Below are 16834 nucleotides of genomic sequence, written 5' to 3'. Positions count from 1 at the left end.
CAGCACAGTTTATAGATTAAATCCCTGCAGTAATACTTGTTAATAAAGAGTATAGGTTTTGATACTAGGCATTAATCTGTTCTCATGTAAAAAAAGCAATAAATCACTTGTGTACAGCAGGGGATTCCTATTTAAAGGAATAGGAATAACTGAGTGAGCAGCTGGAGACAGACTGAGTGCCCTGGCAGCAGTGTGGGTTAGCCTGCAGTTGAGGACCTCTCCCTCACATATCTGTGTGCATGGGAAGCCCCAGTGGGCAAGTGCAGACTTGAGCAGAATGAGTAGAACTTTATTGACTGCTCAGATTTGCTGTACAGCTAAAGCAGAACAGAGTAGCCAGCCCAGTTAGCCCCCCAGCAGGGAGTGTGAGAGATGTCCTCAGTATCCTCTGCTTCACACCGCAGCACCAGCTAAAAAGAGACACTGCCAAAATTATTCCCACTCTAGTAATGTAGTAATTGCTGCTGACCCACTGACTGTCAGACTAAAAATAACTGTTTAACATTCCAGGCAAAAAATACTTAGAATCAGCCTTTTAGGTATCAACACCAGAGAAAGTGGCCTACTTGAGCACTGAGAAGTGAAAAGAAAACCAGCACCAAAAAAACAGTAAAGCAAAGCTGACAATTTTTTCATTTCAGAGGCACCTTATAAAAAACCAGTATTTCTCACAAAAGCTTTCTATTTGGCTTGGGGTTTTTTACATTATTCTTTTTTTATCTCAAAGATTGGTCATCAGGTGTTTATTAATTTTTTATAGTATTACCAAACTTATGTTCAATGAACAAAGGTAAATCCAGTTTCCCCTTCTTACTTTTGGAAGTAGGAGGGGGAGAAAAGAAGAAGGCAAAGTTCTGGTAATTCATTGGAATTCAAGTTCATTTTCAAGGATTGTTCCCAAGAAACAAAGGAATGGTCACTTAACTAAACTGTTGGTAATTACATTTAAAATTAACAACCTGGCATCAAAGAATGCTGCATGTTGCATCAGCGTCAAAAGATTTAGCAGATAGGTTTTATCATCTCCTCATTTATTATTATGTCTAATACATTTCAGTTTTAAACAACAGATGTAAATAAGATTTCAAAGATACATGAAAATGTGAAAGATTTGTAGATCTTTTATCTAGAAAATAGGATGTCCTTGGGCACACGTGCGTGCCTGTGTTTATGTACACTTGCTGTTGCACAGGCATTGTAGTAAAATCTAATCTCTCAGCCAAGAATTGCAGTTGACTTTGTGAACAGCTGTGTTTTGAAGGTCAAAAATTAAAATTGGCATATCAACCTATTTCTTAACCAAGCTGAACTTATCCTTCTATAAGCATGGTATTCAAAGAATGAAGAAGACATTGATTTCTGTGGAAACTTTGACCTGTACAGTATTCTGCTTTCACAATTTATTGCTTTTACAGTGCTTCAGTTTGGCAGGCTCTAAATATCTTTCTCCAGCTATATTATGCAATGGACCTGGGTTATGGAATATTATATTAAAAGCTCCTGGAATTCCTCAATCCCTCAAATCTTTGCAGCAAGATTAAATGAATTCTGCAGCAGGTTTTTGTAAATTCTATGGTAATAATATCCATGCTGTCTAGACTTTTGTTCTTTGGAGTCTATAGCTGTAACTGTCACATAACTAATTAGAGAAAGTTGCCACAAATACCCAGGTTAGGGTATTTGTGCTGATTTCTGCTGATCTACTAAAAAATTAACTTTGTAATTTTTAGGTTTTAGCCATCATATTAAAATGAAATACTGATTTTGTTCTTCTGAGTTTAGTAACTAGCACTGCTTTTGTTCTGCTTTCATTATTATTTATGTAAACATCTTTAAAATCTAATTATTCTTATAAGCACATAAGAGGTACTAATTGTATCCAGTGTGAATCAGAAAGATATATTTTTCTAATTCTAACCCTCACACTCTAGTTGTAAGAAGTATTTTTGAACTTCTAATATATAAATTAGTCATTTAAGTAATTGCTGGGGGTTGTTTGTTTGTTTGTTTGTTTGTTTGTTTGTTTGTGGGTTTTTTTCCTGCAGACCTTCTGAAGTAATGCTTACCTGGTATTCTGTGGACAGAATAGTTTTCATCTGGCAGGGTTATTGCTTTATTAGGATTCTTGTAAAAGCGATATCTCCAAAATCTGCCTCTGAACTGTTTGAGTTTCTTGTAGAACTAGAGAAAAACCAGACCATTAAAATTTTACACACTGGAAGAAAACCTTAATTTCTGCACTGATTTCTTCATACAGTGCCCTTACAGCCTTCTATGAATTTAAACTTTTGCCTTTTTAACAATTTGGCCATTGATAGTAGAGGTATCTTTTTTCAATTATAGGAACTTTTAGATAATAAATAGACTATAAATGGACTACTTTATGGTTGTAATTCTCCAGTGCATCATATTTATAAAGCATTAGTAAGATTACCTAGTTAGGGGGAAGAGAATGTTTCAAGAAGATCTAAAACTTTTTATGAAGTCAATTAAGGTAATAAGCAGCCATTAGCATTTACTGATATAACAATAAAATAATTACTTCCTTACTAGTCATGCCTTTGATGATTTAAATAATTGAGAAAATCTGACACCATATCTAACTGGAAATTTTCTTTGTTCCCATTTTTGCTGTGGAATCTAAGACTCCAAAAATTTGGAAGCACGTGTAGCAATTATTACCATGAGGCTAGCTAAAGCAATAATCACATGAAGATGTTGCCAAAATTGGAAAGAGAACTTGTTAGTTTACTGCTTTCCTGCAAATTTGATCTCCATTTCCTTTGTTTGTTATTCAATGCTGCATTTTTCTAGTGTAGCACTTATTTTCACATCAAAGCTATTTTTCCAGTGCAGATGCCCCACCTTGTGCATTACTGCTTTGAGTTTTTCAGCAAGTCATGGAAGTGTACATGCACATAAATTTTCTTATTCCAGGAAGGCACTGTGGAATGTCTGTGAGATTCACAGAGGAATTTTCAATGAGTGCATTTAGCACACACTTCTCATTCTTAGCTGGGTTGTTCCTTGTAGTAGAACATCTGATGTGAGTAATGTATGAATGCTCCTTCTAGCTTTCTAGCCTGGTTCTCCACATTTGCTCTGGCATGCAACAAAGAAGTGAATAGCTCCTCAATCAAAACAACTCCTTTTAGTACTCTTGGAGAATTCTTCAAAGAATAACTTATTTTCTGGAGTACCTCTTAGAAGGAATCCTTCTGTACCATGTTTTTGCACTAGGAAAATTGGTGGACAAGATATTTTATGATTCTCAGACAGCTTTTATCATATAATCACAAGACTGTTTCAAAAGTCTCTGATTTTAATTATGAGCATATCCCTGAAGTAGAGAGGAATGAAAATGTTCATAGACTTTAACTATTTTTATTCCATATTGCAATGAATTATTGAACTGTGTGTTGCCTTTGTGAGTTATGTGTCAACTTTGAAAACAACTTAGCGCCTTTTTCTATAAAGAATTTAGGATCCAAACTAAATACTATGATTTAAAATTGGTCCATTTTACTTCCAAAGTAGTTGTATGGTTAATGTTATATAGAATACCTTGCTGGATGTTCTCACTACCTCTGGGCAACTGAGATGTAGCTCCCATCTTTCTTATCCCTAATTAGCTAGTTACATTAAATATCTGACAAACTACTGTTTAAAGTACATTGTTTTAGATGTCGTCCAGGATAAAAAAAAAAAAAAAGGTTATGATTCTCAAAGGTGAACTAGGCTTTTAGAACTTTTTGGGGCAAGTTCAGCCTGCACTTTGTTATGAGGATTAATATGGAAAAGTGGCTGTGTATGTCTGCCTGATAGCTCACCTCACATTCTCTGTCTGCCTTCTGCTGTTGTTCCACTCTCCTCTGTCACCAAAGCATGGTGGACAACTGGCTCAGTAGACGCACGAAAAGCTTTACTTCTATAACATGCTAGATACCACTTCCAACTTTGAAATTGCCTGAGCAGTCTTTGCCAACAGATGTGTTGAAATGTTCATAGAGAAGGAAGAACTAGTCTATAGACAGTAGCCTTTTGTACTTTATTTTTTTCTCTATGTACTTTTCAGAGTACTTTAAGGATGCTAAAATGTATTTGTACATTTTAATCTATTTTTCTTTCTCCTCCTCCATTTTTGCTCTTTCTCTTGATTTCATCACTCTAGCCCATGAGACTTCCTTTTTTCCTGAAATTTTCATATAAGAAAAATGATGTGACATATTCATATATGTTTAGATATGTCAGTATTTTTTACAGGTCAGCTATTGGAATTCTTAATAACTCATAATTCAATGTTCTCCAGACATTGTGGAGATAGATCTTTACATGCCCCATTTATGTCTCCAGGTCATGAAATATGACCAGATTATTTGTAGTTTATTTGCAAGGAACTTTATAAAACTCTATTTTGGTCTCACAAAGTGAAGCAGTTAAATTAAAGAATGTGTTTGTAAAGACTGAAGCAATTCTGTGAAAACTTTTCAAAGAGAAAGAGTGTAGATTTTTCCAACAAATACCTTAGGATGGTAACTAAATCACAATAATGAAATCTGCAGTAATGCGTGTGGAACTTCATTTGCTGATGTGATTGACCTGATCTGAAAGGAAAGCTCTTGGAGTATTCTTACAGTACAGCCAATACTTAACAGGATAAAATACTCAGAGAAACAATTTAATTAGCAAAGACAGAAAATTAAAACAACAAATAGAAAAGGAAAATTAATAACTTACTGGAAATGTTTTTATAGCACATATTGAAGGAAAAACAGGGAAATTAACATTTGGAATTTCAAATGTAAAATCTATTGGTTCTTCAGTAAACTTCTTGCACATGAATAGCCAGTAGCAATTTATGTATTCTGTAAAAATTTAAGTATTCTGTGCAGGATTTCTGAGGGCCTCTATCTATGTGGAGCCATGACAGGCAGACAGGCGGGGCTGAGAAATACAGTCAATGGATCAGGAACAGCTTTAACCAATTTAGGAGCATTTACACCAAGTGGTAACAGCATACCGAGTGCTTCTTGCAAACACTCAATCCAACAGAACTCAGTGCCAAAATTCCATGGCATCCAAGACCAGCACAAAGCTCCAGAGTACTGGCTGTATTCCTGGGCTTGTGTTCTCGTAGGCTCTCCGACTAAACAGTAGTTTCAGGAGCTGTTTGGGCACGGCTCCCGCTGGCTGGCACTCTGCAGACACGGGGATCTGTCCAGGCACCTCAGACAGCCAGGAATGCTCAGGGCCAAAGAGCAAGACCATGCCTTGAGCTCAGCAGGGTGAGGACAGAGGTTCTACACATCCACCTCTAGGCTGCTCAAAAGGTTCACTTACCTCTTTTGTCTTACAGTTCCTTATGCTCTCTCATTTTTTCCTCTGCTTCACTTGGTTTTAATGTGGTTGGTGAAAGAGAAAGGGCAGAGCATTTTGGAAACACTTTGCTGGAGATGGAGAATGTGTAGCCCTGACAGTGACTGACAGTGGGCTGACAGTAGGCTGACAGTGACTGTATAAAACCTCTCAAATCACTCCAGCTCTTGAGGGAGTCATGGAAGAAATCAAAGGGGATATTTTTCTGTATATGTAGTAGGTTTTGTAAGATGTCCAAATCAGGAAGCATTAGTGAATTAAGGAAAATAAAGGAGACAGTCCAGAACTGCTGACAGAGAAACAAACTGCTGCATTTGTAGTATTTATGGAAGCCTAGAAAAAAATATTCTATATCTAAATTAATCTGAGACACACATGAGTCTGTAAAAGTGAAGTGGACTTAGAATACTGTAAAACACAGATTTTTAACATACAGCCATTATGTGCTATGAAACTGTTTCCTACTTTATGAAAAAATAGTTTAAAAAGTTGCAGAACCAGTAAAATTGAAGATTATTGTTTGATTGGTTTTTTTCCAGCTTGAGGAAGTTTTGCTTGTGTCTCTGTTTTTTCAATTTAAAAGGAAGGAATGCTGCAATTATTATTTTCTATTTTAAAATATTCTCCAGTTTTCTTAATTTGTTAAAGGTTACTGTTACAATAGATGTAAAGTGATTCTGGAAATATTGAGAGATTTGTGAACTTTCCCACCTGTAGGTTTTCATCAGCTATGATATCTTGTGTTTTAAGACAAAACAGGTACAGGTATACTAACAAAGATAATGATTTGCCCCTATTTTGGGAAAAACAAAATAAAATCATGTTAGAAGTGTATAAATCTTAAAAATCACCCCCTATGGGGAAATAGTGAGATATTGAAATTAATGGGTTTTGACCAAGAATGTGTGCCAATTTCCAACAAACTTATTTTTATATGAGCATAAGAAGGTCCTGGATGAGAAAATTTATAGTGGAAATGTTGGCAGGAATTAACCTAATGCTGCTTAAATAGTACCACTATGTTGAGACATATGCTGGATACCAGACAGCTTTCTGTGGAAAATGATAAACATACAAAGTCTCTGTAGGGGATCTCAGCAGAGCCATTTTTATTATCCAGAATAGTGGGTCTCTTTCTGTGATGTTGTTTTTATGCATGATATATGGGAATAGAAGCAAAACCAGCATTTTTTAGCAGTTACATTTTTTTCAGTACATTCTGCAGTGTGTATTTACACAGTGCTCACTTAATTATATTTTATTCAACTAAACTGTCTCTGGTACAGACTATTTTATTTTATTTTATTTTATTTTATTTTATTTTATTTTGTTTATTTTATTGTCTTCTTTGAGAATGCATATGTGATGCAAAACTCAGAATTATACTGTTGATCACTTGCATGCTGAGCTGCATGCTGATAGTAGGAAGTGCCCTGAATTAAATCTTAGGTAATTATACTGATTCCCAGTGAAGAAGTAAACAAACAGCATGAAAATCACAGATCAGAACTTATACCCTCCCACTCCCTCCTTTCAAAACCAGACATGATTTTAAACCAGAATTTTGCTCCTAGTCCATTCGCTATCAATTTGCATTGGTTTTGCCATGTGAACAATAGTTGTTTTCCATAATAGCAGAAATTAGGTGGATATGTTATTTTTAACCACAGATGGAAATATCTAAGTATTACGTGCCTGGTTTTGTTTCTGAATGTGAACTCTGTATTCCTGATGAACTGTAGACTACCTTTGGTTTTGTTATTTAATCTGCATATGTTTTTCTGCAGGGTGAGATCCAGCAGCTGTTGATTATAGCTGATCCCAGAGCTGCATTTGACTATTGTGAGCATTATAGCCCAGACTGTGACTCCCCAGTGCCCAATGCTGCTCAGGCTCAAGATCCTCGAGTTGATGAGGTGAGTAATCAGTCATGTATTACTGGATTTATTGCACATTAGTGGTTGTGATGGAGAAAAGTTACCCAAGGAACACTTCCAGCTAAATGGCATGCATTGTTCTAGAGGTGAAGAAATCAGGTTGCAGGAATGCATTCATTCTAGCTGTCCACTCATTTATGTCAAACATTTGGAGGAACCTATCACCCTAATGGTGTTTGGACAACCAGAATTCTCAATGAAGTTATACTGTAATTCTTTTAAAAAATTGTAGCAGTATGAAATTGTCTACTCCTGCATATTTATTCTTCCTGTGTAGGTTTATAATTTTACTGATGCTGGATATCAACAAAAGCCACATTTAAAAGATGTGGGAGCTTTGAGGATCCCACAATTGTAAACTTCTCCTGCTAAAAGTGCCCTGTGTTTTAATGATCTGCGTGCACAAATACATGTGCACACAAAAGAATTTCAGCCAGTTCCACTCATAGGAGGTAAACCAACAAGGACAAAACAGAGTAGGAATTTTTCCCAGAAACATGAAAGATATTTAGAGAAACCATTAGTCACTGTAGACAGTTCTCACAGCCACAAACTGAGTAATTCACCCAGGTCAAGATAGTTCCTCAGATTTGACCTCTGAGCACTTTATGTATTGTTGTACACATTTTAAGTACTTGCATAGAACAGTGTAAAGGGAAACACTTTTCCAAAATGTAACAAGTCATAATTGAACTTGGCTCTGGACAGCTAGTGTGCACGCCATGTGTGATCTCACTGGTTATTACTACTGATTGCTCAAGAGATCAGCATTGAAAATTTGCTGAATTGTTCTCGTCTGCTTTGAGCCTGTTTTGGGAGTGAACATTTCCTAAACACATGGTAATTTTATTTGTTGTTACTATTTATTCTGACTGAAAATTATGTCAACAGACAAAGGCCCATAGGGTGCAGAATTTCTTTCAGAGGGATTCCCTCCCACATCCATTCCATCTGAGGTGTAGTTCAAGATGTGTCAAGTCACCTATACACAGGCAGAGGACTTCAGACTGCGTTGCAGTGTGTGGGGTCTGGGCTTTTCAGGAGGATCCCAGAGGACCTGCTGTCTGTGTGCCTGCATATCTCGATCTCCATATTCCAAACCAGAACAGATTGGAAACATATTTCTAGTAATTTATGCAAAGACAAAAAAAGATAGCAAGAACTAATTTTTTTTTTCCATAAATAAGTTTCAAAGAAAATTTGGAAACTTTCCTGGGCCTTGCTGCTATTTGATTGCTCTTGGGTTTAGTGGATTTTAATATGTTTTTCAAAGGCCTATTTTTCCCTCTTGGTAACACACAGAATTTGTGGGAGTGCCTACAGAGAAAAAAGTAAAATCAAAGATCTGAGTTTGTAATGTGACATTTTAAAATGAATTTGAAAATAAATTCAAAAGCACTTAATGATTAATAAAATGGAGAACTATGGTTTCTATTTATTTAATTTTTTTTGCTGAGAGTGGTGATTTGATTATTTTGTTTAGCTTTCTAAGCTATAATTTCCTTGTGCTCCTTAAGTTTATATGTCACTTTGTATAAATGTTCCCAGCGAAGTCAATAGATCTCTTTAATGTGTAGTAGTGATCTAAAATAATCCCATTAGCAATGCTACCAATATGATAAATATGCCATAGAATAAATGACTGACTGAATTTATAGAATTATAGAATTGTTTGCTAAATAGTAAAAAACCAGTTTGTGCAGGCAGGCTACTTTGTTATCTTTTGAGAAGCAGCCTGTCAAATCACACAGATAATTTCTTTAAGGAAATAAACAAGCTTTATTTAAGTACTGAAAGAAGTTATAGAAGATAGCAGTGCTGATTTTTGTAAACTGTAATTGCAAAACTAAATAAGATTTTAAAAAAATAAAAATGTATTTGCATCTAGTCTATAAGGAAAATGATTGTTTTAAAATGCTTCGTTACATGTATTGAGCAGATTATAACTTTGATTAGTGATATCTGATAGAATTTATAGACTTAGACCTTTGCAAAGTTTCTTGTCAACATATGAAATTTTAATTAAAAAAAAAGATATTGTATGGTAAAGTACCCAACAAAGAGATTCAAATCTGGGTGCCTTATTTCAGAAATTACTGTAAACAACTAGCTGTCGCTGAATTAAATTTTTAGTAGAGTTTCTTAGTAATTGTGCTAGAAATGTAGAAATGTGTGTAAAATGTATGGCATTAAAATTTGTCAGAGTAATGATACTGCAGACAGTAAACCGTGATGGTAACACAACTAAAGGCAACGTTACACACATACAAACCAAAGAAATAACTGCAGGGCAAACATGATGAACTCAGACTTACACTGCAATAACAGTCTGTGTGCATGTGGTAACAGAAGAACCTTTCATCTACAGCAGATTGTCCCCATCTGGGATACTAATCATGCTGAAAGCCAACATGGAAAGATTATTGTTCAGCTTGATTGGTTTCATGGTTTGATCTTCAATGTTTTCACACAAACTCTTGTGGTAGGAAGAGGGAAGAGAGAAAACTGGGCAAAAGGCTAGGCAGGATTATGTCTTCAGAGTCTGGATTAAACCAGCAGAAGCTGAAAATATTTGTTGGGCATTAGCCTCAAAATATTCTGGTTGTTAAAGAAGGGAAAGGGTTTTCCCCAAAATAGTACAGTGCATATCTTGGTTTGTAAATAAAGAACTAAAAATTCAGATGCATGTGTAACTCACTTACTGTATGCAAAGATCCAGGCAAAAAGAAAATATTGGCTGCAGATGAATGGGGTGGGGGAAGAAGAAAGATAGATAATTTCAGATGAGAAAATATCTACTAAAATTTTTAGGAGGGAAATTACCAAAATGGTGTACCTCAAGCTACCTTCAAGCCAACGGTAGATACCTTACTGAAACTTTGGGGGAAATGTTATTCATACTTTAGTTTTCAGTTACAGGTTGACTTTAGGAAGTTTTGAAGTCTGCAAGAGTTAGCCAAGGTGGTCTGATACTCTCTTTTGGCCTTAAGTCTCTGAGCCTTTGAATTATCGCAGTCCAGAATAAGAAACTGATACTTGGCTTAGAGATAAATTATGTGATTTCAGAGCCTATTAATGTGTGTTTCCAGCACTGATTACAAAACCCAGAGGAAGCGATTGACTTTTCATCAGTAAAATAGAAAATTGTATTTGTGAAATTGCATTTAGGAAGATGAATGAGATTTCTCCTGAAATTGCACACTTTTGTAGTCTCCTGGCAAGCTCACAGCCTAGGAAGGCATTCAGTCTGAAAAGCCGGATTATTTTTAGACCACTAAAGAAGCATTGAGAGAAAAAGATTTAGGTAAAAAGATATTGGTTTAAGGGCATTAGTTCTTTGTTTAGCTGCATATAATCCTTATTGCTCTAGGCAGTGCTTCTTTCTCCAAAGGAGCAAATAAGCAAATATCCAGCATTTTAGGTTTGGAGGCTTTTCTTTCAATAGTAGTGCTGATTTAAAGGAATCATTTTCTGAATTTATTTTCACCCTATCCCCTCTTTCCAGTTCAGCTGGTGGAATTGTCTATATGTTTGTTGTGAGAAGGGTCTAAGATTTCATCCAGACTAAAAATAATTACCAACCATAAAATTGGAAAAATTATGGAATATATTGTGGTGAGTTTCCATTAAATGAGTTTGAGAGTGCATGTCACATCACTGCAACATCAGAAATTAAATATTTGCTTTTTAAAATAGTTGAGTTTTTCTCAATGCCTTAAGACCTTCACTGTGCTCTTATATGTAAATTTACTGGACACTGATTTGTAATCATATTGTCTTTATTAATGATACTTTAAGTGTTGTAGTGAGATTTCCTTTTTCTTGTTGCATTTTCTTTTGCTTTTGCATCTCATTCGAACTGCAATTTGGGTGATCCAACAGAGAGCATTTCAATGCCTATTTTTTACCTACAGCATCTCTTCGTGCCTGAATCAAATGCCAAGTTTACCCTAAACAAAGTTCAAGAAGAATCAAGCATCTCACAGTGGGATTCACAAAAATAGCAAGCTGTGAATAAAGACATAGAACCAGTCAGCCTAGAAAGGGAGGACTTATCTTAAATTCTACCCTTGTCTGCAGACTTACCCAGCTGTGCTGTTCTGATCCCCCATTTAATTCTTCTCCCTCAGCAAGATCAACTCCTGCATCCTCTCCTCTCCCTTCCTACAAGGGGTGACTTGAGGATTTCAAGATATAAGCTTTGGAGCTGATTGGGTCTTTATATTTCCATTTTGATTCAGTCAGTCCCTTTCTGGGCCCAAGTGACTGTATTATATGCCTAAACAAGATTTATTTAACTGGCCAACCTCTAACTACCTTTTTGTGTTCAGGCTCTGCAGAATGTGTTGCCCTTGGCTGCTGTCCAGGACTATGGGCTCTGTGTGAGCAGTTCAGGCTGAGCTGTTGGGATAGATGCATGTCAGAACCCTCCCTACACAGAATGCTTCTATTCTCCTGGGATTTGTTCATCAGACCTAAGTGTCATTCAGTCTGAAAACAGGAGAGCAGTAGATTAATAGTATTATCCACACACTTTACTCTGTTATTTATTATAATTTATTTCCATCTTCACAACATGTTTTCATTGAAGTGTGCATCAGTCTTCCTTGTTCTTGCTTGTGAATAGCCAAGTATGAATCTCTGTAGCTGGTCAAGGTCAGAGTGGTGACCTCAGCAGTTGGTACTACACAAAGAGGTGTAGCCTAGAAGTTCAGGAAACTTTGGGGTATTTCACATTGAATGTATGATTTGGTTTTAAGGATCCCATATAGGTTTGAAAATATATTTTAAAACTCTCAACATTGCTTTTCTAAAAGACACACACCTATGCTTTTCTTATAAATACCTTTGTGAACATTCTGGCCTCTGTCTTGTTTTCGAACCCCTTTTTTCCTATAAATGGAAATGTATTAAATTCCTTTCCAGTTCAATCACATATACTTGGCCAGCTCACAGAAATTAGAGCAGTGACAGACCTAGACAGTCTTCATCATCCTTGATGTTGGGCAGTATATTTTCTGGAGTATCATCAGGTCTACTTTTCAAAGCTATCAGGCTTTGAAATCTTCTCTTGGAAGATTATTCTGTAATTCAGTGAATCACACAGTCTGAGTTGTACTGAAGAAATGGCTCCCTAAAGGAACTTGACTTCATTTATTTTGGATCTATCCCAAACTAATGGATTATTTGGAGACATGAAATGTTTTCCTTTAATGAAACGAATTTGGCAAATTAAAAGTGCAAATTGCCCTCAAATATGTTGACTTGGAGGCTTCAGGCATCCTTTCAGAACCTGTTAATTTAGTATCTTTTGTGTGTTTGATGGATCAGAAAGACTAGTTTTCTGAAAAATCCAAAAATAAGACAATTTAAATGTATATTTTAATATTTATTGTTATCTTTAGAACTGCAGTTAGCTAATTTAGCAGATATTAAAAATAGTGATCTTCTTAGCTCTCTTTTTCTTTGCATAGATAGATAGACTTTTTATATAAGGGAGTAACATAATGAAGAACCTTAAAAGTCTTATTCTCCTTTTGAAATAGGATGTCTTTGGAAACTGAAGATAATGTTCTTATCTCCTTGCTTGTATCATTTTCATGAACAATATAAGGACTATAGGGTAGAAGAGCCCATCCTTTAAATAATTTAATTTTACTTCTGCCCTAAGATTTACATCTTCTACCATTTATTTGTTTATATTACAGCAGCTGATTTTTAAAACTCTCATTTTGCTTGGCATCCTTTATTTTATTGCATTTTCTAAACTGTGAGTGAGCCTAGAATATTTCAAAGTCATCTTTGCCTCTTTAGCTTGCACAGGATTTGGCATATCTTTAGGAAATGGAAAAATTGAGCTTATGACTGTTCTGTGGTTTAGGATTTAGTTTATTAATTATTTTAATCTGGAAATGTAAAGCATAATTTGCTAAAATCCTAATTTTGGAATGGGAGGTTAGGTTTTTAGAGTATGGATAGCAGAAGAATCCGTTTCTAAAGTAAGGTTTCCTTCAGAATATTTAAGTTATTTCCCAGTTCAAAAAGGCCTTGTATACTGCTGATCCTCTGCTTCAAAAATTCATCTGATGAAGAAAACAGTTCTTCTCTTTAAATTGGAATTGCATGATGATCTGGTAGTGTAATATAATCGCTCTGGTGAAGAAAGCATGAGGTCATAATGGAAACATTTTGTCCCATCAAAAAGCAGCAGGTTTCATTCTTCCTTTCATTTGTTAGAAAATAGTCATATGCAATATTCATTACAAGAATGGCTGTTTAGTAACTATTGGTGGTCTTACTAGAGAAGATAGAAAAGCAAGAGGAAGAAAATTGCATCACATCTGAAGTATGTGTTACCTGATGTCTCTTAGCTGAAATCCCTTGCTGAGTTTAACTTAATATTGATTTTGGAATTCTAGATCCTTTCTCCTATATATTTAAGAGTCTACTTATTATTTTTCCTCGATTACTAGTGCAACTATGATAGATTTCTGTGAACTCATCAACTTCTGTGAACTAGCACCAGGGCCTGTGTTTTGCATATCCAAAATGTAAAGGAACTTTTCTCAAGGTTTGTTGAGGTCAAACTGATTGGATCATACCCCTGTTTCTGGTCGTCTGATAAAGATGACCTTTTGGTTGTGTAGCTCCAGAAGAAGAAGGGGTATGTGTCAAATATCCAGGCTTAACTGGTAATGGCAGGGTAAGTGTGAGTTGCCAGCTTCACTAAAGCCAATTAATCTGTCCCTGATGTTTGTATATTTCGTCTTCATTTACTTGACTAGTCCTTATCCAGTCCTTTTGTCTCCTATTAAGAACTGGGACAGACTTCATCAGGTTGAGTTGGTAAAACCATTCTGTGAGTAAATCATATTTCTAAAGTGCATCTTTACATCAGCTAGGGGTGTAGAGATGTGTTCCTCCATCTGGACAGATTGTGCCATAGGAAATACACCTGGAAGATTTTGCATCTGTATTTAACTCTTTGCAGCAGGAGCCCTAGAGTTCAATACAAAACATATTCTCTGTTTATTGGCTGTTGTGAAAGATGAGAGTTGCTGGTCTTTCAGAAGAAAAAGTCTTGGTAAAGGAAAGATTGCTAAGAATGAAGTTGATCTTGAAGAACGTTTAGGCTACTACATATTTTCACTTGTCCTCCTTGTATCAGTGAGACTACAAAGTACTGCAATTTCAAAACTCCTTGAATATGGTTTTGGCATAGTGGCTGCATGTCCTAGCTTGTTAGTTCAAGAATTTTTGTCATACCCTTCTGATACTGTTCTCTTAAAGTGGAAGATCTTCACCTGCTTGGCAGTAATCTGACTCCAGCATGGAAACTGTCAATTCTCATCCATCCCTATTATTTCTTTCTGTGTGCCTGCATGTCAGTGCAACCAAAATATACTCTTGTGATCGCATTTTACATATAAGGAAAATTTCACTTTCTTTAACAGAAATGACTGAAGCACAATACCCAAAAGTATTTTCTGTGTGATTATGCATGATGGAATAGATTTATCCACATACTTGTACTTTTTTGTATGTTTTCTAGTTCTCATTCATAAATTTCTGACTTTTTGAATAGGCCTCTTAGCATAAATATCACCCTATTTACTACTTTCTTTTTAATACTAGCATACTTGGCACAGATATTTTTCCTTCCTTTTTTTCCCCTGATCTACATTTCTGTTTAGTTTATGGCCTCTGAAAAACTACTTGTAACTCACTGCAATTTTATTAGTCATGTGGTTGGCGCAATTCAGCACAGCCATTCAGCTTACCTTGAGAAAAGCTGAGATTTGCAAAACAGTTATAATACTGAGCAACACAGAAATATGTATTAATTGTCAGTTGGTCAAAGCAACTGCTGGAATAAATGCTTCCAGTTTCAGCATAGGTTTACCATGCTTACTAAAGAGGAATCTATATGTCTATAAGCTCGTAACAGCATATTAAACTTAAATCTGGCTAACAAAATGGTAGTTCTCTGAAAAATGTCGCTCCACTTACTTCTTAAGATATTGGATATTATTTAACATAGGTAGTGTCTTTTGCTTGGGTTCCAGTAAAAATTACATAGCAGAGCGTTTGATTCATGTTGTTTGGCTGAGAAAGCATTTAAGAGTATGGAATTGGTTACCACTGTTAGGGTGGAATGACTGAATTTAGATGGGTATATGCCACTGAATACTTTTTTTTTGCCTTGTAGATAAACCTAGTTTGTGTGGACTTCTCCAGAGAAGATAAGCAAATCACTTGCAGACATTTTTTTAATTTCCAGATATATACTGCAATTTCAATGCTATTCTGTAATTATTTCAAAAAGTCTGGTTTTATCTGTGCAGTTCTTCCCTTACTTCCTTTTTGTGGTTACTTGTGGTCTCCTAGAAACTTGTCATTGCATTTTCTTTTTTGTGTGGCAGTGGCACACTTCTTTAGAGACAAGCTGTATTGAGTTGCATTGCCAGAACTGCACAAGCCAGAAAACGTGCTTTTATACTTTGACAGACCTGTAAATGTATAATTGCAGTATAGTATTGAATGAGTACCAAAAGTATGTTACATCCTTCTTAAATGTTTATCAAATCTCATGACTAATCAGTTCTTATGTGAAAGGGTAGAAATTATCAAAGGACAAATGAGCAAAAAGCATCTGCCTTCTGAAAAAAAAATCCATCTTCTTTTTAAGAAAAGCTGTTGATCATAGTAAGACTCTGAGGAGTCACAGGAGTGGAGTAATAGAAAGCCATGTAAAAGGATTTTTAAGTGATTAAGGGTCTTTCAGCATTAGTCATACTTGCTGAGGAAATCAACTTCTGTGCATTAAAATCATAAGTTAAAAAAAAATATCAAAAATCATTGCCAGAGGGAACAGTTAAACCAATGTTTTGGTCACATGGTAGGATATAGTTTGGAATATGGAGATCAATTTAAATTTGTTATTTCCTCTAACATATCCATCTCTTTCTGATAATGATGACTTCTATGAATCAGACTGATTTGGAAGTGTAATGTATTAATTCTCTCTCTCATCAATATAATGAAAGAAACAGTTATTGTCTTCATTTTACAGATGGTGCTGACTTGTAACAGGAGAGAGATTTCAGCAGGGACAAGTTCACATGAGGCAATTTGAATGTTTCTTCCTAAAGGGAAAGCAAACACTTGTCCAGACTCTGGCCACAATTCTGCCTTCTTTTGGCTCCCTAGACACACAAAGAGAACTGGTAGCAACCAAGAGTCTGCTTTAATTTATGAGACCAGCCAGTTCTTGTATCATGGTAGGAGTGGAAAGAGAGTTTAAAGCTGCCCTTTCTTCTCAGTTCTGATGAGTTGTACTTGGTGCAGGTAATATGGAGACCAGGATCTTCTTGTCACAGCCAAGAGTACAGCTCAGGAGTTCCTGGCTCTCTAGATCATGCTCACAACACTACACAAGCCAATTTTAAAGCTCCTTTCTCTTGTAAAAGTTGGTGTGCCAAATCTTCATTTGATAAAAATTATAGAAACAGAGGTATGGA

The 16834-nt window shown here is 35.7% G+C and overlaps 1 protein-coding gene across 3 annotated transcripts in view; it reads left to right on the top strand.

Moving 5' to 3' along the window:
- Window positions 1-16834, top strand: part of COL11A1 (collagen type XI alpha 1 chain) — a 132257-nt gene that overhangs the window by 27708 nt on the left and 87715 nt on the right. For all 3 annotated transcript variants that reach the window (XM_083867941.1, XM_083867942.1, XM_083867940.1), the window contains exon 5: window positions 7164-7292. In XM_083867941.1, the coding sequence (XP_083724067.1) occupies window positions 7164-7292 (129 nt within the window). The remainder of the gene's footprint in view (window positions 1-7163; window positions 7293-16834) is intronic.

The sequence above is a fragment of the Zosterops lateralis genome (assembly GCF_965231275.1).
Source record: "Zosterops lateralis genome assembly, chromosome: 9".
In the NCBI taxonomy this organism is placed as follows: Eukaryota; Metazoa; Chordata; class Aves; order Passeriformes; family Zosteropidae; genus Zosterops; species Zosterops lateralis.
Note: the sequence above shows the minus strand (reverse complement) of the source record. Positions and strands in the feature narration are given on the sequence as shown.